Raw genomic sequence first — 23,352 nt, 5'->3', positions numbered from 1 at the left:
TTAAAAAGTACTTGGATGTGCACATGAAGTGCGTAACCTACAGGGCTACAGACCAAGAGCTGGAAAGTGGGATTAGGCTGGGTAGCTCTTTGTCGGCCGGTGCGGACACGATGGGCTGAAATGGCCTCCTTCCGTGCTGTAAACTTCTATGAAATGCTGGAAGAGAAAGGACTGGTTCGCCTTCTACCGTATGGGGTTACATGTTAAAATGCAAAGCCTATTGTTTGGAGAGACTTTGTAAGCAGTTTCCTTCACTTTATCACAGGTTGGGTTCAGTATCACACCACAGGAAAGCACTTCCTTGATGGACATCTTACAGCTGGGCCTCGAGAAGTACTTGGAAGATTTAAGCCACATCAGTTCCCAAGCGAGTAAAGAGTACGCACTGGAGAAAGCCCTCAGCAAGATGGAGAAAGACTGGGAAGAAGTCAATTTTACATTTGTCTGTTATAAAGACACTGGCATCGACGTGTTAGCAGCATTGGATGACATTCAGGTGTAGTATATCAACGATGCTTTAATGGGGCAAGAGTGTGGATCTGATACTTCAAGAGAATACCTATCAGATTTCCTTTTGGAGGGAAAGGAGGTAAAGATGGTACAGAAGAAGCTGTGATTCGATTTACCTTTTTGCTGAACCCAGAGTGGGGTTTCAGAAAGTACAGGGGCAGAATGTGTTGATATGCACAGTGTTAAAGTGGCCCTCTTTAAACTCTGCAGGCTTAAGATGTAGCTGGATTTGAACCTAATCTTCAATAATAAGACGTGCCTAGAATAGAGATCATGAGAAGAGCAAAGGCTGGAGCTCATTTGATCTTTTGCTTGCTGCAGTGTGCGGGGTAGCATTTACTGTCAGTTGTTGCCCTGATTAAATATCTGATTTTATTTTTTAATAAAAATGGACTAAAAAGAACTCGTATGAAATGGCCACAAACTGAGTCTGAAGACCAGAACTGCACCTGGTACATTTAGATTCCATGGCAATTTAATTACGTTACCTGAGTATTGCAGTAACAGCTTTTTGTAACCAAACTGGAGAAAAAACAAGCGAGTATAATGCTACATTTTAGACAAGAAACCTTCGATGAATTCTTGCTCTGCAGTTACACTTTACAACATAAAGCACAATGAGTTCTTTGTGGCAGATACCTGATAGAATTGTGTGATTCCAACAAGGCAAACCAGGCTTTATATATATAAAGAAAGAACGATTTAAATTGTCTTTCTTGAAGTTAGCTTTACATGGCCTGTTGTTGCCAGTAAATAATTTACATTGTGCAGGAAAAAAGAATAGCTTGTAGTCTTAAGTTATTTAAAAGCTGCTATCTCGCGCAGTGGATTTAAATCACGGCATTTACCAAGATTCTCTGATCTTATTGAGTAGAAGATGTGAAAATGTAAATTGTAAAACTAACAATGCTGAAACTGTTCGAGATGACCGTGTGTGGCAGGAGATTCTGACACACGCTATTTCTCTGCACTGTCGCAGCAGACAGCAATAAGGTTCAATCGTTGCCGATTGCAAGCTGCAAATCTAGCTCTGTACAAGCTCGAAGTTATCTGTTCATTTTATCTCATTCTTGGCATCCATTCAGGACTATAATCCCCGAATCTAATCTATTTCTCTCAGGTTTTACTTGAAGATCACATTGTAAAAACTACCACCATGAAAGGCTCTCCATTTATTGCGCCCTTCCTAAAGGAAATATCAGCATGGGAGTCTAAGCTGGTGAGTTTGGTTTTAGAGAGGCTCTTGTTGAAATTTAATTAGTGTCTAGATTTTTGTTACATCCCACGCCTCCGTTTTTTTGTTATCTATTGCCGTTCACGCTTCGGCAACTTTCAGTTTCTTAAACTTGGGCTGCAGCGCTGGTCTTGTGGGAGCAGCTAGCAACGTGCACACTGTTCCATTGAAGCTGCTTCAGCTTTTCAACGTGAGAGCTTAAACTAAATAGGCAGTCACTCAGTGAGTGCACCAACCGCCCATGTGAGACCGGCCAAGGGAACGGCCTTGGCTCTGACTTCACTGGGCCTCATCAGCTGGAACATAAGGAGGAATGTCGGGTCCAGTTGTGCAAGACAGGAGCTCGCCTCCCACAAGCTCGCATGAGCAGACCCAGGTGTCTGAGGAGCCGCCCCGTTTGTGAGAAGTCATCAGTCTGGGGCTTTTTTTGTTTAATGTCGTTTGGTTATTTGCAGCAACATTTTGGCCATCACCCTGTGTGCTCTCTTTTCCACAGTGGCTGATACACAACATCCTGGAATCTTGGCTCCGTGTCCAAATGGCTTGGCTGTATCTGGAGCCCATATTCAGCTCCGAGGACATCCGCAATCAGATCCCAGTGCAAGGAAAGATGTTCGAAGTGGTGGACACCATCTGGTAAAGCATTCCTTTTGTTAAAAAAAACTAGAAACAAATTTGAATTGATCACTTTTTGTGTTGCAGGGAGGGGGTGTGAAATGTGACTGTTATATGTTGCGGTATAATGGAGGTGGTTATATGGGGATGGATGTGACATCTAACGTGATGCTACAATGATCGATTTTAATCTAAAATATCAATGAAAATCATCGCTTTTTCCCCACATCAGAGTGACAAATGGACTGATTGTTAGTCACTATTGGGAACATGTATCATTGTTTTCTTATCATACTTGACAGAGCCTGATTAAAATGAAATTCTGCAAGCAGAAAGGATTTCAGTGGCGATAACGGCGATCAGCTCAGGTTATGTTGCAGTTGAAGTGTTTGCATTTAATCTCACAGCACTGTGTTTTCCTATTACTCTTAGAATGATGTGTATGTAGATTGACTTTGTTTTAACTCACCGAGTAAATCAGGCTCCTTATGTCAGTCCAGCTCAAAGTCCAACAGGCTTTTCGAGCTGAATGACACTATTGTTCTCCCGGCTTAAAGGATGCAATTATCAATCGTGAGCTACCGTGGTGAAATCTGAGCCCAGTACAAGGCAAGGCAGTGGGAGATTCAAATACAACCACCCCAACCAGAATCCCTTTTCATTACTAATAGTGAGGGTTTTAAAAACAAACAAGTTCATTAATTTATTATTCTCACCTACCAGCTAAATGAAGTATGTTTGACACATTGTATTATTACATCCATATAAAAAACGGTTGTTTATCACACATAAAAAACACGAGAAGGTACAATCAAATGTTGTTCTTGAAGGACCCAGAGACCTGCTTCTCACTCAAGGGGTGTCAGTGTATATAGAGTAAAGTGTGCTTCAGCTCCTAACCAGTGTCAGCACTGAGTCAATACACATTTCTAATATTCAACATTTTCACAACCGGTAGTGATCTTTTGCGGACACTCTGTACTGCACAATGTGTACCGTGGATGAGACATTAAACCGAGGCCACACCTGCCCTCTCAGGTGGGTACGTAAATGATCCTATAGCACTATTCGAAGAAGAGCAGGGGAGTTTCCCCCAGTGTCCTGGCCAATGTTTATCCCTCAAACAACATTACTAACATGGATTATCTGATCATTATCACATTATCGTTTGTGGGAGCTTGCTGTGCGCAAAATGATTGCTGTGTTTCCCACATTACAACAGTGACTGCACTTCATTGGCTGTAAAGCGCTTTGGAACATCCTGAGGTTGTGAAAGGCGCTATATAAATGCAAATATTTATTTCTTTAAGGAATCGGGAATTAACAATCAATACCATTTAAGGGCTAGATGTTGAACCAGTGTTAGAGAATGAGCTTTTATACTGACGACCCAGTTTCCATTTAAAAGGAAATAGAAATGGCCTGGGTTCTATAATGGGCAGCTAATCACAACGCCAGTTGTACAGCTTGAATTATGATGTCTGAGAGGGTAAAATAAAGGTCCCAAGTCCTTATCCTGTCTATTACAATTTATTCACATGTATTTACTGTTGCTATCTGATAAATGTTTCATCAGATGCTGTTTCATTGATTGAGCCAGTCTCGATTTAGCTGAACATGATTTGTGATTTTATAAAACCCAGCAGTGCACGGTCTAGACATATATTGGCAACAAAATAAATTTCATGTTAATCAAAACATGAAATATCACACAATCTTCCTTATCTATGTTATCTGTGTTATACTGTATATTTATCAGCATCTAAATGTAGATTACCTTCAGTCTTTCTGCAAATGTGTTCTGCTCCAACGTCCTCGAACGTGTTGTCGCCTCCCAAATCTGTGACCAGCTTTCCCGCAATTCCATGTTTGAATCCCTCCAATCCGGTTTCCACCCCTGCCACAGTACCGAAACAGCTCTCATCAAAGTCACAAATAACATCCTTTGTGACTGTGACAAAGGTAAACTACCCCTCCTCGTCCTTTGTCACAGTCTGACATCTTGTGGTCATGAAAGTCGCTATATAAATGCAAGTCTTTCTTTTTCTTGACCTGTCTGCAGCCTTTGACATGGTTGACCACTCCATCCTCCTCCAACGCCTTTCCACCATCGTCTAGCTGGGTGGGACTGCACTCGCCTGATTCCACTCTTATCCATCTAATCGTAGCCAGAGAATCTCCTGCAACAGCTTCTCTTCCCACTCCTGCATCGTTACCTCTGGTGTCCACCAAAAATCTATCCTTGGCCCCCTCCTATTTCTCATCGATATGTTATCCCTTTGGCGACATCATCCGAAAACACGGCGTCAGTTTCCACATGTACGCTGATTACACCCAGCTCTACCTCACCACCACTTCTCTCAACCCCTCCTCGGTCTCTAAATTATCAGACTGCTTGTCAGACATCCAGTCCTGGATGAGCAGAAATGTTCTCCAATTGAATATTGGGAAGACCAAAGCCATTGTTTTCGGTCCCCGCCACAAATCCCGTTCCCTAGCCACTGACTCCATCCCTCTCCCCAACTTCTGTCTGAGGCTGAACCAGACTGTTTGCAACCTTGGTGTCATTTGACCCTGAAATGAGCTTTCGACCACATATCCGCAGCATAACTAAGACCGCCTAGTTCCACCTCCGTAACATCGCCCGTCTCCGCCCCTTGCCTCAGCTCATCCGCTGCTGAAGCCCTCATCCATGCCTTTGTTACCCCTAGACTTGACTATTCCAATGCACCCCTGGCTGGCCTCCCACATTCTACCCTACGTAAACTAGAGGTGATCCAAAACTCGGCTGCCCCATGTCCGAACTCGCACCAAGTCCCGCTTACCCATCAGCCCCTGTACTCGCTGACCTACATTGGCTTCCGGCTAAGCACTGCCTCGATTTCAAAATTCTGCCCTCTTGAGCATCCCTGATTATAATCGCTCCACCATCGGTGGCCGTGCCTTCTGCTGCCTGGGCCCCAAGTTCTGCAATTCCCTGCCTAAATCTCTCCGCCTCTCTACCTCTCTTTCCTCCTTCAAATCGCTCCTTAAAATGTACCTCTTTGACCAAGCTTTTGGTCACCTGCGCTAATTTGTACGTATGCGGCTCGATGCCTAATTTTTTTAGCACATAATACTCCCGTGAAGCGTCTTGGGACGTTTCACTACGTTCAAGGCACTATATAAATCGATGTAACTATTTGTACTGCATCTGTCAAGCTCTGCCCCCCGCCCCCCGTCCCGAATCATTCCCTTCATGTGGTGCCGAGAAGCAAGACCTGAGGCCCGAGACTGCCGACCTGATCCCAGTGGGAGGGCTGAGAGCGGCTGAGTGGGGCCGAGAGTGGGTGGTAGAGACAGAGAGACTGGGGGAGGGAGAGAGAGACTGGGGGAGAGGGAGAGACTGGGATAGAGGGAGAGAGCGAGGCTGAGGTAGAGAGAGTGAGAGACTGGGGAGGGGGGAGAGAGAGAGGCTGGGGGAGTGCAGAGAGAGAGACTGGTGGGGAGAGTGAGAGACTGGGGAGGGGGGAGAGAGAGAGGCTGGGGGAGTGCAGAGAGAGAGACTGGTGGGGAGAGAGAGAGAGGCTGGGGGAGGGGGCAGAGAGAGAGACTGGGGGGGTTGGGAGAGAGACTTGGGGAGAGGGAGGGACTGGGATGGGGGGAGAGGGAGAGGCTGGGGGAGAGAGTGAGAGAGAGACGGGGGGGAGAGAGAGACTGGGGGGTGGGAGCGAGAGAGAGAGAGACTGGGGGAGAGAGAGAGAGAGACTGGGGGGGGCAAGAGAGAGAGAGACTGGGGTGTGGGAGGGAGAGACTGGGGTGGGAGAGAGAGAGGCTGGGGTAGAGAGAGAGACTGGGGGAGAGAGAAAGGCTGGGGTAGAGAGAGAGACTGGGGGAGAGAGAGAGGCTAGGGGGCAGGGAGGTGGGAGAGAGAGAGAGAGAGAGAGAGACTGGGGGGGTGGGAGAGAGAGACTGGGGAGAGAGAGAGATTAGGATGGGGAGAGAGAGAGACTGGGAGAGGGGGAGAGAGAGAGAGAGGCTGGGGGAGGGAGAGGGAGAGAGAGACAGGAGAGAGACAGTGGGGAGGAGGGGGGGCGAATGGGAAGGGAGAGAGGGAACTCAGGGAAGACGGATCATGTTCTTCCAACCCCCTACGAGGGGTTCATATCCAATAAACCTGTTAACAATCCATATACAATGCCTGCCCCATCTATGGTGGGGTGGTGGGTGGTGGCAGTGGGGGGTAAGGTAATTCACTTGCGCTGGTGTAAGGAGGGACTTTGGCTGAGGGAGGCATACACTTGGATTGGGGTAAGGCACTTCGGCTGGGTGAGGGATTTACTTGGACCAGGACTTTGGCTGGTCTTTGCTGTCTTCTGGGGAGCTCTGTCCTCTGTCGCTTCAGGAAGTCAAAGTGAATCGAGTAACAATTTGCAGTCAGTGAGACCTTGGGATGAGTGGTTCCAGTTACACATTCCAGTGAAATTTCAGGGTGTGGTTTATCCTCCAAGGGGACCAATCATAGACAAAGGGTGGAGCATAGTGGCCATTTTGGCAGTACAAATAAGCGCATCTTATATAAATACAAGTTGTTGTTGAATATTATATTGTCCAGATATATTTAAGATGCAGAATATACATTAAAGTAAACGATGTATTTTAGCAATTGCTGATTCCAGTTAACTGAATCCTGTTAATCCTTTTGAATCTATCACCGTATTAGATGATTGCACTATGCGGAGTTCATTGTAGGACTACGGACTTTGATTTTCTCGAGTGAGTCGGATAAACGGCCTATTTCTCTGGTCTTCATATCGCATTATAGTTACAATATTTCAGTGGTCTTTCTGTCATTAATTTTCATACTTAAGTTTATTTCATTTATAATGCAGACTGTTAAAGACATGGAATTAAATTGTCACATGACAATTAAAGATGACAATTAGATGAGCATAAGGGTAGAGAACCAGAGGACACTGATTTAAAGTGGTTGGCAAAAGGCCCAAAGGGGACATAAGAAAAAACCTTTTTATGCAGCAAGTGGTTGAGATCTGGAACGCACTGAAAGGGCGGTGGAGGCAGACTCAATCACGGCTTTCAAAAGGGAGTTGGATAAGTAGCTGAAAGAAAAAATTGTGCAGGACTTCGGGAACAGGACGGGGGAGTGGGACTGGCTGAAGTGCCCTAGCCAGCACAGGCTCGACGGGCCGAATAGCCTTCCGTGCTGTAAGCATTCTATGATTCTAGACATGACAATTAAACATTACAATTAAAGATGATAATTACACGTCAATTACATATTACAATTAAACATTACAATTAAAGATGATAATTACACGTCAATTACATATTACAATTAAACATTACAATTAAAGATGATAATTACACGTCAATTACATATTACAATTAAACATTACAATTAAAGATGATAATTGCACATCAATTACATATTACAATTAAACATTACAATTAAAGATGATAATTGCACGTCAATTACATATTACAATTAAACATTACAATTAAAGTTGATAATTACACGTCAATTACATATTACAATTAAACATTACAATTAAAGATGATAATTACACGTCAATTACATATTACAATTAAACATTACAATTAAAGATGATAATTACACGTCAATTACATATTACAATTAAACATTACCATTAAAGATGACCATCTCAGACTTGTACCTCTCCTAAACAGAAATTAAATATTCAAGTCATGGGTCTTGTTTTGAAGTCAAATATTATTTGATTTACTAACGCACCATGGATGAAATACAAAACTAAATGTAAATACCTGCTCGTATTGTCAATAGGAAGATAAACCACTGATATGGCAAGCAGTGAGTGTCATACACCTGCACCCAGGTGCAATGCTCACTCACGTGTCCGGTTGCTGGAAAGACAACCCCAGGAATAGCGCCAGGTCACCTACTGATGGTGATGTGACACTGGATATGTGAAAACACTGAAAGCCCCACGGATTTGATAAATAGCAAGCGGTCTACAGATACAAAACAGAAATGTGTAACATGCAACAAAGTGCCATTTATATTATAAAAAATGCTTTTTAGAAGGGTTTAGGTATGGAAGTATTTTTGATGAATATTTTAGAACGGCAATCCATGGGATGTAATATTCTTGGCAGCTTTTTATAATCAGAAAGTGTGGCTGTTTTCTTTTGATAGAAACAACAAGGTGTTTCTAATGATTTAGTGCTGGTTTATGGAGAATTATACAGCTTGCTGTGTTCTTTCTATACTGGTTTTCATTTAACCTGAGGCAGAGAACCATCACTGCAGGGACAGTTTAACATGTGAGACAGGAAGCAGTCGCTGATGATCACACTGCACCACATCTGAAAAACAGAGAGAGTTGCATTTATATAGCTCCTTTCACAACCTCAGGAAGACCATTGGGCGATAAAAAGCGGGCGGTTTCTCTAATGGGCGACGGAATCACAACGCCCCTTTCACACCTGGTCCCAAGTTGGGAATACCGAGTGCCACATCTCTGCCTTCCACTGCATGGCTTTCTGTTAGCGCCTCTGTCTTTCTTTGTGTGTAAATTGGTAATTATTTCTCAATTGTGGCTTGGCAGACAGTAGGATTTTATTACCTGAAAATAAGCTGGAAGTGTTGAACTCAATAATGGAACCCTGCTCTGAGCGAATTAACAAAATTACATTTAGAAAAAAAAAAGCACTCTCTTCTGTCCAGCTTGTAATGGAAAGTTTCGAATAGCGGTCTCGGGATAAAAATCACTCACATCGAGAACAATTGCTGCTTTTCACATTCCATTTACCTTTAAGTTAAGAGAATAAAGACAGCTGTGCCTTTGTACGAGGCGAGGCTGCTGCTTTAGCACTGCGGTGGGGGCTTAAAGTTCGAATAAAAATTCACGCTGTTGTTTTGTAACAGTGGATGTTCAATTAAAGTTACGAAGCCTGTTGTGCAGGCTCTAGCTGTTTCATTCGCTCTGTTCTATCTGACACACCAGGAGGCTGATAATGAAAGAATCGGTAAAGGATGCAAGTGCCATGAAGGTTATCTCCCAACCACAGATGCTGGATAAGCTGAGGGAGGCAGAGTCGCTGCTGGACGACATTCAGAAAGGGCTCAACGAATATTTAGAGAAGAAAAGATTCTTCTTTCCGCGGTAAATGAGAAAAGAACTCTGGTACTTTTGCACAAAGGTTTTTTTTTATCGAAGCTTGTTTCTTTTCAATGATTTATGTCGGTCCCTCCCCCTCGTTTCAGGTTCTTCTTCCTCTCCAACGACGAGCTGCTGGAAATTCTCTCGGAGACAAAGGACCCACTTCGAGTCCAGCCCCATCTCAAGAAATGCTTTGAGGGGATAGTGCAGCTCACCTTTAATGGCGAGAAGGAGATCACGCACATTGAGTCAGCGGAAGGCGAACGGGTGGGGCTCGTCCTTCACATCATCCCAGACAAAGCCAAGGGCCTCGTGGAGAAGTGGCTTTATGAGGTGAAGTGGCTACTTTGTGTCTTTGTGCTCAGCTGGAAAATCTTACAATAGCAAGTCCCTCTCTTCCGCCCCCCCCCCCTCCCCCCGAGCCTTCCCCACCACTGGCCCACTAACAACGCAGCACATTCCTCCTCACGTTTCACTGCTCCTTTCCCCGACGTGACCAGTCTTCCAGGAGGAAGCACATTGAACTATTGTTCCCCCTCACATATTTAAAACATGATTGCTGCAATGACGTTATGTGGTTAAGAGGACTCGAATCGAAACTGAGACTTGATGTGACTCACATTTCAGTCTGTATCTTATTGTCTTATGATGAAAGGTTGAGCAGTTTGGGCCGAAATTCATTGAAGTTTAGAAGAATGAGAGGTGATCTTATTGAAACATATATGATACTGAGGGGGCTCGACAAGGTAGATACAGAGAGGATGTTTCCCCTTGCGGGGGAATCTAGAACTAGGGGGCATAGTTTCAGAATAAGGGGTCGCCCATTTAAAATGAAAATTAGGAGGAATTTCTTCTTTCAGAGGGTCATGAATCTTTGGAATTCTCTACCCCAGAGAGCTGTGGAGGCTGGGTCATTGAATATATTTAAGGCGGAGATAGACAGATTTTTGAACGATAAGGGAGTGAAGGGTTATGGGCAATGGGCAGGGAAGTGGAGTTGAGTCCATGATCGGATCAGCCATGATCTTATTGAATGGCACTGCGGGCTCGAGGGGCCAAATGGCCTACTCCTGCTCCTATTTCTTATGTTCTTCTGTTTGACTCTACACTAGGTCACTCACTAGCAACACTGTTGCTCAGTAATGGTAATTTGTATTATCAGGGGCAAACAAAACAAATGCTTGAATCTGGCAGGTAATTGGAATTACAACTTGTTAGGGAGATCCAAACTAGGGGCCATCAATGTAAAATGGTCACTAATCAAATCCAATGGGGAATTCAGAGGAAACTTCTTTACCCAGAGAGTGGTGAGAATGTGGAACTTGCTACCACAGGGAGTGGTTCAGGTGAATAGTATAGATGCATTTAAGGGGAAGCTAGATAAACAGATGGGGGAGAAAAGAATAAAAGGATATGCTGAGAGGATGATATGTAGTAAGGTGGGTGGAGGCTCATATGGAGCATTATCACCGGCACAGACCTGTTGGGCCGAATGGCCTCTTTCTGTGCTGTACATTCTGTAAATCTATACAATGAATCTCTTGACTGACTTTACAAAGGTCTAAGTAAGTTTAAAGAAGCAGTGGGGTTAATTTTTACCTTCCCGATTGGTAACCTAGTAAAGTGTATCGCCCTTCTGTTGCAGATCCGGACCTTGTCCCAGCACTTGAACAGGCCCCAAACCCAGCCTTGACCCCAACTCGGCCCCAACTCCAACACTGACCCAGCCTTGACTCCATCTCAGCTCCAACCTCAATTCCAGCCGCGACCTTAACTCCAGCCCCGACCCGACCCAGCGTCGACCCCAACTCAACCACAAACATAACTCCAGCTCCGACCCAACCCCTAAACCCAGCCTTGAACCTAACTCGGTCCCAACCCTAACCTGCACCAGTAATATTGTTAGATGCAGTTTGATGTGGCTACGTAATGTAGCATGAAATGACTATTTACTTTTGAAGAGGAAATTAAACCATGTACAGAACACAATCAGTGTCATCGGTAATGAAGATAGATTCACTGCCGTGCTTTATGGCTTTTTATTCCTATGTGATTGGGATTCAGTCTCACGTAGGGACGAAAGCCATGAAATGCTCAGTGACAGACCTCGGGAGCTTCGCAGGGAGTATTGTGATTCCTGCTGTATGTTTGAGCAGGCCTCCCACCATCTTTTGCCATCCTGCCCATGTTCAATCACAGTGACGGGTTTAATTGACCACTTGTAGTCCATCTGTAATAAAGAAGAATTGTAAAAGCAAATTGCCATGTGGGACGCCTATCGAGTTGAGCAAATTATGGTAAATAGAACAAATGTCAATTCTCTAGCGATTTGTGTACGTCACACATTTACCGAAGCATTTGCTTCCATTTAATTATTATTCATTCTTTAAACAAGTTTGTCTTTTTGGTGCTGTGCCTTGTGTTGATTACAACAATCCGAGTTGTTTTGCTCTCCTTTAATAATACATTGTTCCGAAAGTCGTAATCCTGTTAAAATGTCCATATATTTAATCTCAATTTAATTGAATGCACTTTTCTCAGATATAAGGGCACTGCTTCCAAACATTATGAGAGTCAGAAGACACGGCATGCAATAGTGACAATCTGACGAAGGGTCATCGACCCGAGACGTTAACTCTGCTTCCTCTCCACAAATGCTGCCTGACCTGCTGAGGTTTCCAGCATTTTCTGTTTTTAGTCCAGATTCCAGTATCTGCAGTATTTTGCTTTTCAATGACAGCCAGCACCTGTTCCTAAATTTCACAGTGAAGAATTGACTATAAGTAAGGTTCGGCCTCAGTAATTGTCTTTCGGAATTTGAGATACACACTTTAAGCTGAGTCCAAATACACTGTTTCCAGTCAGTGTGAGCAGTGAATGTGAAGTGTGAGTGTGAGCGGTGAGTGTGAGCTTGAGCGGTGATCGTGAGCGGTGATCATGAGTGGTGAGTGTGAGCAGTGATCATGAGCGGTGAGTGTGAGCGGTGATCATGAGTGGTGATCGTGAGCGGTGATCGAGAGCAGAAATCATGAGCAGTGATCGTGAGCGGTGATCATGAGCGGTGAGTGTGAGCGGTGAATGAGCGGTGAGTGGTGAGTGTGAGCTTCAGCGGTGAGTGTGAGCTTGACCAGTGAGTGCGAGCGGTGAGTGTGAGCGTGAGCAGTGAGTGAGCGGTGGGTGTGCGCAGTGAGTGTGAGCGGTGGGTGGTGAGCGTGAACTGTGAGCGGTGAGCCAAATGGTGAGTGTGAGCAGTGAGCGATGCACGGTGAGTGTGAGCTGTGAGTGTGCGCAGTGAGTGTGAGCGGTGAGTGTGCGCAGTGAGTGTGAGCGGTGAGCGGTGAGCGTGAACGGTGAGTGTGCGCGGTGAATGTGAGAGGTGAGCAGTGAGCGAGGAGCGTGAACGGTGAGTGTGCGCGGTGAGTGTGAGCAGTGAGCGGTGAGCGGTGAGTGTGTGCATGAACAGTGAGTGTGAGCGGTGAGTAGTGAGCGTGAGCGGTGAGTGGTGCGGTGCGCGGTGAGTGTGAGCAGTGATCGTGCGCAGTGAGTGTGAACGATGAGTGTGAGCGGTGAGCAGTGAGTGTGAACGGTGAGTGTGCACGGTGAGTAATGAGCGGTGAGTGTGTGCGTGAGCAGTGAGCGGTGAGCCTGAGCCATGAGCGGTGAGCGGTGAGTGGGAACGGTGAGCGTGAGCCGTGAGCGTGAGCCGTGAGCGTGAGCCGTGAGTGTGAGCGGTGAGTCTGAGTGGTGAGTGGTGAGTGTGAGCGGTGAGTGTGCGTGGTGAGTGAGCGGTGAGCAGTGAGCGGTGAGTGTGAACGGTGAGTGTGCGTGGTGAGTGTGAGCAGTGCGCGGTGAGTGTGAGTGGAGAGTGTGAGTGGTGAGTGTGAGCAGTGAACAGTGAGCGGTGAGTGTGCGTGGTGAGTGTGTGCGGTGAGTGTGCACAGCGAGTGAGCGGTGAGCCGTGAGCGTGAGTGGTGAGCATGAGCAGTGAGTGTGCGCGGTGAGTGTGCATGGTGAGTGTGAACTTTGTGTGTGAACTGTGTGTGTGTGAGCAGTGAGTGAGTGGTGAGTTTGAGCAGTGAGTGTGAGTGCGAATGTGAGCTTGAGCAGTGAGTGTGAGCTTAAGCGGTGTGAGCATTGAGTGTGAACCTTGAGTGCAAGCGGTGAATGTGAGCAGTGGGCGTGAGTGTGAGCCGTAAGCAGTGAGCAGTGAGTGTGAGTGGTGAGTGTAAGTAGTGCACGGTGAGTGAGCAGTGAGTGTGCGCAGTGAGTGTGAGCGGTGAGTGTGCGCGGTGTGAGCATTGAGGTGTGAATGGTGAGTGTGAGTATTGAGTGTGTGTGGTGAGCGGTGAGTGTGAGCGCTGTGTGTGAGCACTGAGCATGAGAGTGAGCGGTGCGAGTGAGTGTGAGTATGAGCTATCCGTGTGCGTGGTGAGCGGTGAGTGTAAGCCATGAATGTGAGCGGTGAGTGTGTGCAGTGAATGATGAGTGTGAGCGGTGAGTGTGAGCATGACTGTGAGTGGTAAGTGAGCGGTGGGTGTGAGTGAGCAGTGAGTCTGAGCGGTGAGTGTGAACGGTGAGCGCTGCGTGTGAGTGGCGAGTGTGAGCGGTAAATGTGAGCAGTGAATGTGAGCTTGAGCAGTGAGTATGAGATTAAGCGGTGTGAGCATTGAGTGTGAGCATTGTGTGCAAGCGGTGAGTGTGAGCAGTGAGTGTGAGCCATAAGCAGTGAGCGGTGAGAGTAAGCGTGAGTGTGAGTGTGCGCAGCGAGTGTGAGTGATGAGTGTGAGCGGTGAACGATGAGTGTGAGCAGTGAGTGTGAGCAGTGAGTGGGAGTGGTGAGCGGTGAGAGTGAGTGTGAGCAGTGAATGTGCGTGGTGAGCGATGAGTGTGAGCGGTGAACGGTGAGTAGTGAGTGTGAGCATCAGTGTGAGCGGTGAGTGTGAGCATGCGCGGTGAGTATGGGTGGTGAGCATGAGTGGTGAGCAGCGTGTGTGAATGTGCTCAGTGAGTGTGAACATGGAGTGTGAGCATTGAGTGCAAGCGGTGAGCCTGAGCAGTGACTGTGAGCGGTGAATATAAGCGTGAGGGTGAACATGAGCAATGAATGTGTACGGTGAATGTGTGCGGTGAATGTGAGCTTGAGCAGTGAACGTGAGCGGAGAGCGGTGAGCAGTGAGTGTGCACGGTGCGAGCGAGTGGTGGGTGTGAATGTGAATGGCGAGTGTGAGCTGTGGGTGAATGTGAGCAGTGCCTGTGAGCAGTGGAGGAGTGTGAGTGGTGAGTGTGAGCAGTGGGTGTGAGTGTGAGCATTGAGGGTGAGCGGTGTGTGTGAGCAGTGAGGGTGAGCAGTGAGTGTGAGCGCTGAGTGTGAGTTCTGAGTGTGAGTGGTGAGTGTGGGCGGTGAGTGTGAGTGGTGAGTGTGCGTCAGATTGTGAGCAGTGAGTGGTAGCGGTGAGTGTGAGTGGTGAGTGGTGAGTGGTATCGGTGAGTGTGAGTGGTGAGTGGTATCGGTGAGTGTGAGTGGTGAGTGTGAGTGGTGAGTGTGAGTGTGAGTGTGAGTGTGAGCGGTGAACAATGAGTGTAAGCGGTAGGTATGAGCGGTGAGTGTGATCAGAGTATGAGCGGCGGGCATGAGCGGTGAACAAGGAGTGTGAGCGGTGAGTGTGATCGGCGAGTGTGATCAGTGAGTGTGAGCGGCGAGCATGAGCGGTGAACAGTGAGTGTAAGCGGTGGGTGTGAGCGGCGAGTGTGATCTGCGAGTGTGATCAGTGAGTGTGAGCGGTGAGTGTGAGCAGTGAACAATGAGTGTAAGCGGTGGGTGTGAGCAGTGAGTGCCAGCATTGAGTGTGATCACTGAGTGTGAGCGGTGAGCATGAGTGGTGAGCGGTGAGTGTGAGCAGTGAGTGTGCACGGTGAGTGCGAGTGGTGGGTGTGAATATGAGTGGTGAGTGTGAGCTGTGGGTGAATGTGAGTGGTGGATGTGAGCAGTGGAGGAGTGTGAGCGGTGAGTGTGAGTGGTGAGTGTGAGCAGTGAGTGTAAGTGATGTGTGAGTGGTGTGCGAGTGTGAGCGGTGAGTGTGAGCAGTGATGATGAGCAGTGAGTGTGAGTGCTGAGTGTGAGTGCTGAGTGGTAGCAGTGAGTGTGAGTGTGAGCGGTGAGGGTGAGTGTGAGTGGTGAGCAGTGAGTGTGAGTAGGTGAACAATTAGTGTAAGCGGTGGGTTTGAGCGGTGAGTGTCAGCGGCGAATGTGATCGGTGAGTGAGCGGTGAGTGTGAGGTGAGCTGGTGAGTGAGTGAGAGTGTGAGCATGAGTGTGAGCGGTAAATGTGAGTGGTGAGCGGTGAACAATGAGAGTAAGCAGTGGGTGTGAGCGGTGAGTGTCAGCGGCAAGTGTGATCAGTGAGTGTGAGCGGTATGTGTGAGCGGTGAGTGTGAGGTGTGAGCAGTGAGTGTGAGTGCGAGCGGTGAGTGTGGGTGGTGAGCATGAGCGGCGAATGTGAGCATTGCGTGTGAGCTTCAGCCGTGGATGGTGAGAGTGAGCAGTGAATGTGAGCTTCAGCTGTGAGTGGTGAGAGTGAGCGGTGAGTGTGAGCGGTGAGCGTGAGCAGTGAGTGTGAGCTTGAGCAGTGAATGTGAGCTTGAGCGGTGAGTGTGAGCAGTGAGTGTGAACTTCAGCCTTGAGTGTGAGCGAGAGCACTGAGCATGAGCGGTGAGTGTGAGCTTCAGCCATGATCGCTTAGTGTGAGCGGTGCATGTGCGCAGTGAGTGTAAGCAGTGGGTTTGAGCGTGAGCGGTGAGCTCGAGCAATGAGTGTGAGCTTGAGCAGTGAGTCTGATCTTGAGCAGTGAGTGAGAGCAGTGAGCATGAGCGGTGAGTGTGAGCGATGAGTGAGCTTCAGCCGTGAGCGGTGAGTGTGCGCAGTTAGTGTGCGTCGTGAGTGTGTGCAGTGGGTGTGAGCAGTGAGTGTGAGTGTGAGTGGTGAGTGTGAGTAGTGAAGGTGGGTGTGATTGTGAGCCATGAGCGGTGAGTGTGAACGGTGAGTATGAGCAGTGAGTATGAGCGGTGGGTGTGAGCGGTGAGTGTGAGCGGGGATTGTGAACAGTGTGTGAGAGTGAGCAGTGAGCAGGGTGAGTGTGAACAGTGGCTGTGAGAGTGAGCAGCGAGTGTGAGCGGTAAGAGTGAGTGGTGTGTGAGAGTGAGCGGTGAGCAGTGAGTGTGATAGTGAGCAGTGAGTGTGAGTGGTGAGTGTGAGTGATGAGAGTGAGTGGTGAGAGTGAGCGGTGCAAGTGAGAGTGAGTGTGAGTGTGAGTATGAGCTGTGCGTTTACGCGGTGATTGGTGAGTGTGAGCAGTGAGTGAGCAGTGGGTGTGATCGGTGAGTGTGAGAGTGGGCGGTGAGTATGACCGGTGAGAGTGAGCAGTGAGTCTGAGCGGTGAGTGTGAACGGTGAGCGTCGCGTGTGAGCGGCAAGTGTGAGCGGTAAATGTGAGCAGTGAATGTGAGGTTGAGCAGTGAGTATGAGCTTAAGCGGTGTGAGCATTGTGTGCGAGCGGTGAGCGGTGAGTGTGAGCAGTGAGTGTGAGCGGTGAGTGTGAGCCATAAGCAGTGAGTGTGAGTGGTGAGTGTGAGCAGTGAGTGTGAGCAGTGTGTGAGATTGGGCGGTGAGCAGGGTGACTGTGATAGTGAGCAGTGAATGTGAGCAGTGAGCGGCGAGTGTGAGCGGTGAGTGTGAGTAGTGAGTGTGAGTGTGAGAGTGCGCGATGAGCAGTGTGAAAGTGAGCAATGAGTGTGAGCGTGCACAGTGGGCAGTGTGCGCGTGAGCGGTGAGTGTGAGCAGTGAGTGTGAGTGGTATGTGTGAGTGTGAGATGTGAGCAGTGTGTGTGTGAGCGGTGAGTGTGAGCGGTAAGTGTGAGCTTCAGCCGTGAGTGGCGTGAGTGAGCAGTGAGGATGAGTGTGAGCGGTGAGTGTGCGTGGTGGGTGTGCTCGGTGAGTGTGAGCAGTGGGTGTGAGCAGTGGGTATGAGTGTGAGCGGTGAGTGTGAGCGCGAATGGTGAGTGATAGCAGTGAGTGTGAGCGGTGCGTTTGAGTGGTGAGTGTGATCAGTGAGTGTGAGCAGTGTGTGAGAGTGAGCGGTGAGCAGGGTGAGTGTGAGCAGTGAGTGTGAGGTGTGAGCGGTGTGTGTGTGAGTGGTGAGTGTGGGTGTTGAGTGTCAGCAGTGAATGTGAGTGTAACTGTGGTCAGTGAGTGTGAGCAGTGAGTGTGAGCAGTATGTGTGTGTGTGTGTGAGCAGTATGTGTGAGTTTGAGCGGTGAGCTTGAGCAGTGAGTGTGAGCAGTATGTGTGAGCGTGAACGGTGAGCTTGAGCAGTGAATGTGGGCGTTGAGGGTGAGTGTGAGTGGCGAGAGTGAACAGTGAGCATGAGCAGTGAGTGTGAGTGTGCGTGGTGAGTGTGGGCGATGGGTGTGTGAGGGTGAGTGTGAGCCGTGTGAGTGACGAGAGTGAGCAATGAGTGTGTGCAGTGAGTGTGAGCAGCTAGTGTGCATGGTGTGTGTGAACGGGTGGTTGTGAGTGTGAGCGGTGACTGAGTGTGAGCAGTGGGTGTGAGTGGTGAGCAGTGAATGTGAGCAGTGTGTGAGAGTGAGCGGTGAGCAGGGCGAATGTGATATTGAGCAGTGAGTGTGAGCGGTGAGTGTGAGCAGTGAGCAATGAGTGTGAGCGGCGAGTGTGAGCGGTGGGTGGTGAGTGTGAGAGTAAGCAATGAGCAGTGTGAGAGTGAGCAGTGAGTGTGAGAGTTAGCAATGAGTGTGAGCAGTGAGTGTGAGCGGTGAGCAGCATGAGCGGTGAGTGTGAGCAGTGAGTGTGAGTGGTATGTGAGCGTTTGAGCGGTGAGTGTGATCAGTAGTGTGAGCGGTATGTGTGAGTGTGAGCAATGAGTGTGAGGTGTGAGCAGTGTGTGTGTGCGCGGTTAGTGTGAGCGGTGAGTGTGAGCTTCAGCTGTGAGCGGTGAGAGTGAGCATTGAGTGTGAGCTTCAGCCGTGAGCAGCGCGAGTGAGCAGTGAGGGTGAGTGTGAGCAGTGAGTGCACACGATGGGTGTGAGCAGTGGTTGTGCATGGTGAGTGTGAGCTGTGGGTGTGAGTGTGAGCGGTGAGTGTGATCATGAATGGTGAGTGATAGCAGTGAGTGTGAGCGGTGAGCGTGAGCAGTGAGTGTGAGCAGTGTGTGAGAGTGAGCGGTGAGCAGGGTGATTGTGAGCAGTGAGTTTGAGGTGGGAACAGTGTATGTGTGTGAGCGGTGAGTGTGGGTGTGAGTGTCAGCAGTGAGTGTGAGCGATGAGTGTGACTGTGCTCAGTGAGTGTGAGCAGTGAGTATGAGCAATATGTGTGAGTGTGAGCAGTAGGTGTGAGTGTGAGCGGTGAGCTTGAGCAGTGAGTGTGGGCATTGAGGGTGAGTGTGAGCGGTGAGTGTGAGTGGCGAGAGTGAACAGTGAGCATGAGTAGTGGGTGTGAGCGTGAGCAGTGAGTGTGAGTGTGAGCGGTGAGTGTGAGCGGTGGGTGGGTGCGGTGAGTGTGAGCGTGAGTGGCGAGTGTGAGTGTGAGCTTGAGCGGTAAGTGTGAGCATTGAGGGTGAGTGTGAGCAGTGAGTGTGAGTGACGAGAGTGAACAGTGAGCGTGAGCGGTGAGTGTGAGCGGCGAGTATGCGTGGTGTGTGAGCGGGTGAGAGTGTGAGTGGTGAGCAGTGAGTGTGAGCGCGAGCGGTGAGTGTGCACAGTGAGTGTGAGCAGTGAGTGTGAATGTGGACGTGAGCGGTGAGTTTGAGCGGCGAGTGTGAGCAGTGAGCGGTAAGTGTGAGCGGTGAGTTTATTGCAGTGAGTGTGAGCAGTGAGTATGCGTCGTGATTTTGAGCAGTGAGTGTGAGCAGTGAGTGTGAGCAGTGAGTGTGAGCGGCGAGTGGGAGCGGCGAGTGGGAGCGTGAACGGTGAGTGTGAGGTGGGGAGTGTGAGCGGCGTGTGTGAGCGGTGAGTGTGAACGGTGAGTGTGAGCTGTGAGTGTGAGCAGTGGGTTTGTGAGTGAGCGGTGAGTGTGAGTGGTGAGTGTGAGCAGTGGGTGCTTGAGCGATGAGTGTGTGTGGTGAGTGTGAGCGGTGAGTGTGAGCGGTCTGTGTGAGCGTGAGCAGTGGGTGTGTGAGCGGTGAGTGTGAGCGGTCTGTGTGTTTGGTCCTTCGTTTGTTTATCTTTTGATGGAAGTTTATTCAATGAACGCTCTCTGTATAAGCTGAGCTCCCCGCTCTGTTATTGACCTCGTCTCATGGCACTTGGTTGTTTGGTGAAGAATGTTCGGCTAATGTTTAGACAAATACTGTCACTGTCATAACATGAATTAAATATTTATCCCACTAGAAATGGAGTGCACATCACTGGAATCCATGGTAACAATACAATAGAAGGCAATGGTTAACTTCATTTTTAGTCCAGCGTGATTGACTCTAATAAAGGAATTTGCTTCCGATTATACTTAAAATCCTAATCTACTGAAGCTTAGGATATCAATGTAGCATTTTCAAAACGGCACACTCAAAATATTGTGTGCAGGTGGGATCAATTATATATGGGACAGAGCACTTTACCAGTGACCTTATAGGTCAAGAAGGCTAGTTCTGTCCTTTCAGAAGAAACTGCATTTGAGTACCTGAATGTAGTGAGATTCACAAATGCATCTGCAATTATTTTCTGTCTGTGATAATTCACCAATTGCTAACATGTATTCCAAGGCTAGGTTTGTACACTCGGCACTGGTTTAAAAACGGCAGATTCAAAATCAATGCCAACTCAGCACCAGCTGATTCATCCAGTTGGGCTCTGAGCTGACCATTCTGTATTTGCAAACTTGGTGTCATATTTGATCCTGAAATGAGCTTCCGACCACATATCCACAGCATAACTAAGACCGGCCTATTTCCACCTTCGTAACATCGCCCGTCTCTGCCCTTGCCTCAGTTCATCTGTGGCTGAAACCCTCATCCATGCCTTTGTTACTTCTAGACTTGACTATTCCAACACACCCCTGGCTGGCCTCCCACATTCTACCCTGCGTACACTAGAGGTGATCCACAACTCGGCTGCCCGTGTCCTAACTCGCACCAAGTCCCGCTCACCCATCACCCCGAGTGCTCGCTGACCTATATTGGCTACCGATTAAGCAACGCCTCGATTTCAAAATTCTCATCCTTATTTTCAAATCCCTCCATGGCCTCGCCCCTCCCTATCTCTGTAATCTCCTCTAGCTCCACAACCCACCCCACCCCCACTGAGATATCCGCGCTCCTCTAATTCTGCCCTCCTGAGCATCCCTGATTATAATCGCTCAACCATTGGTGGCCATGCCTTCTGTTGCCTGGGCCCCAAGCTCTGGAACTCCCTGCCTAAACCTCTCCGCCACTCTATCTCTCTTTCCTCCTTCAAGACACTCCTTAAAACCTACCTCTTTGACCAAGCTTAAGGTCACCTGCGCTAATTTCTCCTCATGCGGTTTGGTGTCAAATTTTTGATCTCGTAATACTCCTGTGAAACGCCTTTACTACATTAAAGGCGCTATATAAATACACATAGTTGTTATTGTATTCTCTCCACTCCTGCAACTGTTTGTCGAGTGTCCAGTAGATCCCCTGTGTGCAGCCTGTACCAGGTTTGATACTGAACTGGAGTTCCACTCTGAAACGTTAACGCTGTTTCTCTCTCCATAGAGGCTGCCTGAGCTGCTGAGTATTTCCAACACTTCCTGTTTCATATTTCTGTATGAAGATTGTTGTGTGTTTCTTTAGACTTGAGTATTCCATCATTCTGAGCTTAGGTGCACTACATATTAATGCTCTCACACCCAGAAATTAGTTTCAGATATACTCAGGTATATCTGATTCATTGCACAGCTCAGTTGCCATCTATTAAACCAATTAAATTAATAATTACTTTCATTACATTTGGTTTATTTTTCCTAAGCTTTAACAGTATCACTGTTGAAAACAAAGTCATTTTATATAATTAGGAGAATGTTGCAAATGGTAATTGTCTAAATTATGAATACTTAAGCTTGGGGCTGATTCAACATTGTGGCACCGAGCTATTTTACCGTCGGAATGTATCTTTCCATTTGTTCTGGGGATGCGGGTGCCGCTTGCCCCTGCCCCACACCCAGACCCCCCCTCCCCCAGACCCAGGAACCCCTCCCCCAGGACACCCTCCCCCAGACCCAGGACCCCCTCCCCCAGACCCAGGAACCCCTCCCCCAGGACACCCTCCCCCAGACCCAGGACTCCCTCCCCCAGACCCAGGAACCCCTCCCCCAGGACTCCCTCCCCCAGGACACCCTCCCCCAGACCCAGGACCCCCTCCCCCAGACCCAGGAACCCCTCCCCCAGGACACCCTCCCCCAGACCCAGGACCCCCTCCCCCAGACCCAGGACCCCCTCCCGCAGATGCAGGTCCCCCTCTCCCCAGACCCAGGACCCCCTCTCCCCAGACCCAGGACCCTCTCCCTCAGACTCGGGACCCCCTCCCCCAGGGCCCCCTCCCCTAGACCCGGGACCCCTTCCCCCAGGGCCCCCTCCCCTAGACCCGGGACCCCCTCCCCCGGACCCCCTCCCCCAGGGCCCCCTCCCCAGACCCAGGACCCCCTCTCCCCAGACCCGGGGCCCCTCCCCAGACCCCCTTCCCCCAGACCCAGACCTCCTCACCCAGACCCACTGCCCAGACCCGGGACCCTCTCTGCCAGACCCGGGACCCCCTCTCCCCCAGACCCCCTTTCCCCAGAGCTGGGCCCCCTCCCCCAGACCCGGGAGCCCCTCCCCCAGACCCGGGACTTCCTCTCCCAGACCCAGGGCCCCCTCCCCCAGACCTGGGACCTCCTCTCCTAGACCCAGGGCCCCCTCCCCCAGACCTGGGATCCCCTCTCCCCCAGACCCCTTCTCCCAGACCCAGACCTCCTCACCCAGACCCCCTCCCCAGACCCAGGACCCCCACCCCTGGGACCCCCCTCCCCCAGACACCCTCCTCCATCCAATACCTCGGCGGCACTTTGGGCAGCACTTGGGCGGCGGTGGCCTTGATGAAAATCGGCCCCTGGGTGTGGCCTCACCAATACCATGTACAGTTGTAGCAGGACTTCTCTGCTTTTGTACTCTATCCCCCTCGCAATAAAGGCCAACATTCTATTTACCTTCTTGATTACTGTACCTGCATACTAACTTTTTGTGTTTCATGTACAAGGACCCCTAGGTCCCTCTGTACTGCAACACTTTGCAATTTTTCTTTCTTTAAATTGTAATTTGCTTTTCTATTTTTTCTGCCAAAGTGGATAACCTCACATTTTCCCACATTATACTCCATCTGCCAAATTTTTGCCCACTCACTTAGCCTGTCTATATCCCCTTGCAGATTATTTGTGTCCTCCTCACAATTTGCTTTCTCATCCATCTTTGTACCATCAGCAAACTTGGCTACATTACACTCGGTCCCTTCATCCAAGTCATTAATATCGATTGCAAATAGTTGAGGACCCAGCACCGATCCCGGCGGCAACTCACTAGTTACTGTTTGCCAACCGAAAAATGACCCATTTATGTTTCATGTTCAAGGACACCCAGATCCTTCTGTATTGCAGCATTCTGTAGTCTCTCTCCATTTAAATAATATTCTGCTTTTCTATTCTTCCTACCAAAGTGGATAACCTCACAGGACCTCCTCCGTGTTCCTGCCTATGTTGTTTGTTCCACTATGGACCACAACAACTGGATTTACCCCCTTCCTTTTCCAATTCCTCTCCAGCCACTGTGAGATATCCCTTACCCTGGCACCGGGTC

At 48.8% G+C, this 23,352-nt stretch overlaps 1 protein-coding gene across 1 annotated transcript in view; it reads left to right on the top strand.

The window, feature by feature from the left end:
- Nucleotides 1–23,352, top strand: part of LOC139278130 (dynein axonemal heavy chain 3-like) — a 485,560-nt gene that overhangs the window by 38,095 nt on the left and 424,113 nt on the right. Inside the window, exons 7-11 of the mRNA XM_070896786.1 lie at nt 266–496; nt 1,631–1,729; nt 2,241–2,380; nt 9,346–9,504; nt 9,606–9,834. Of these exons, the coding sequence (XP_070752887.1) occupies nt 266–496; nt 1,631–1,729; nt 2,241–2,380; nt 9,346–9,504; nt 9,606–9,834 (858 nt within the window). The remainder of the gene's footprint in view (nt 1–265; nt 497–1,630; nt 1,730–2,240; nt 2,381–9,345; nt 9,505–9,605; nt 9,835–23,352) is intronic.

This window comes from Pristiophorus japonicus, chromosome 13, assembly GCF_044704955.1.
Source record: "Pristiophorus japonicus isolate sPriJap1 chromosome 13, sPriJap1.hap1, whole genome shotgun sequence".
NCBI lineage: Eukaryota > Metazoa > Chordata > Chondrichthyes > Pristiophoridae > Pristiophorus > Pristiophorus japonicus.
The sequence above is the reverse complement of the archived record's forward strand: the minus strand, read 5'-3'. Positions and strand labels throughout refer to the sequence as shown.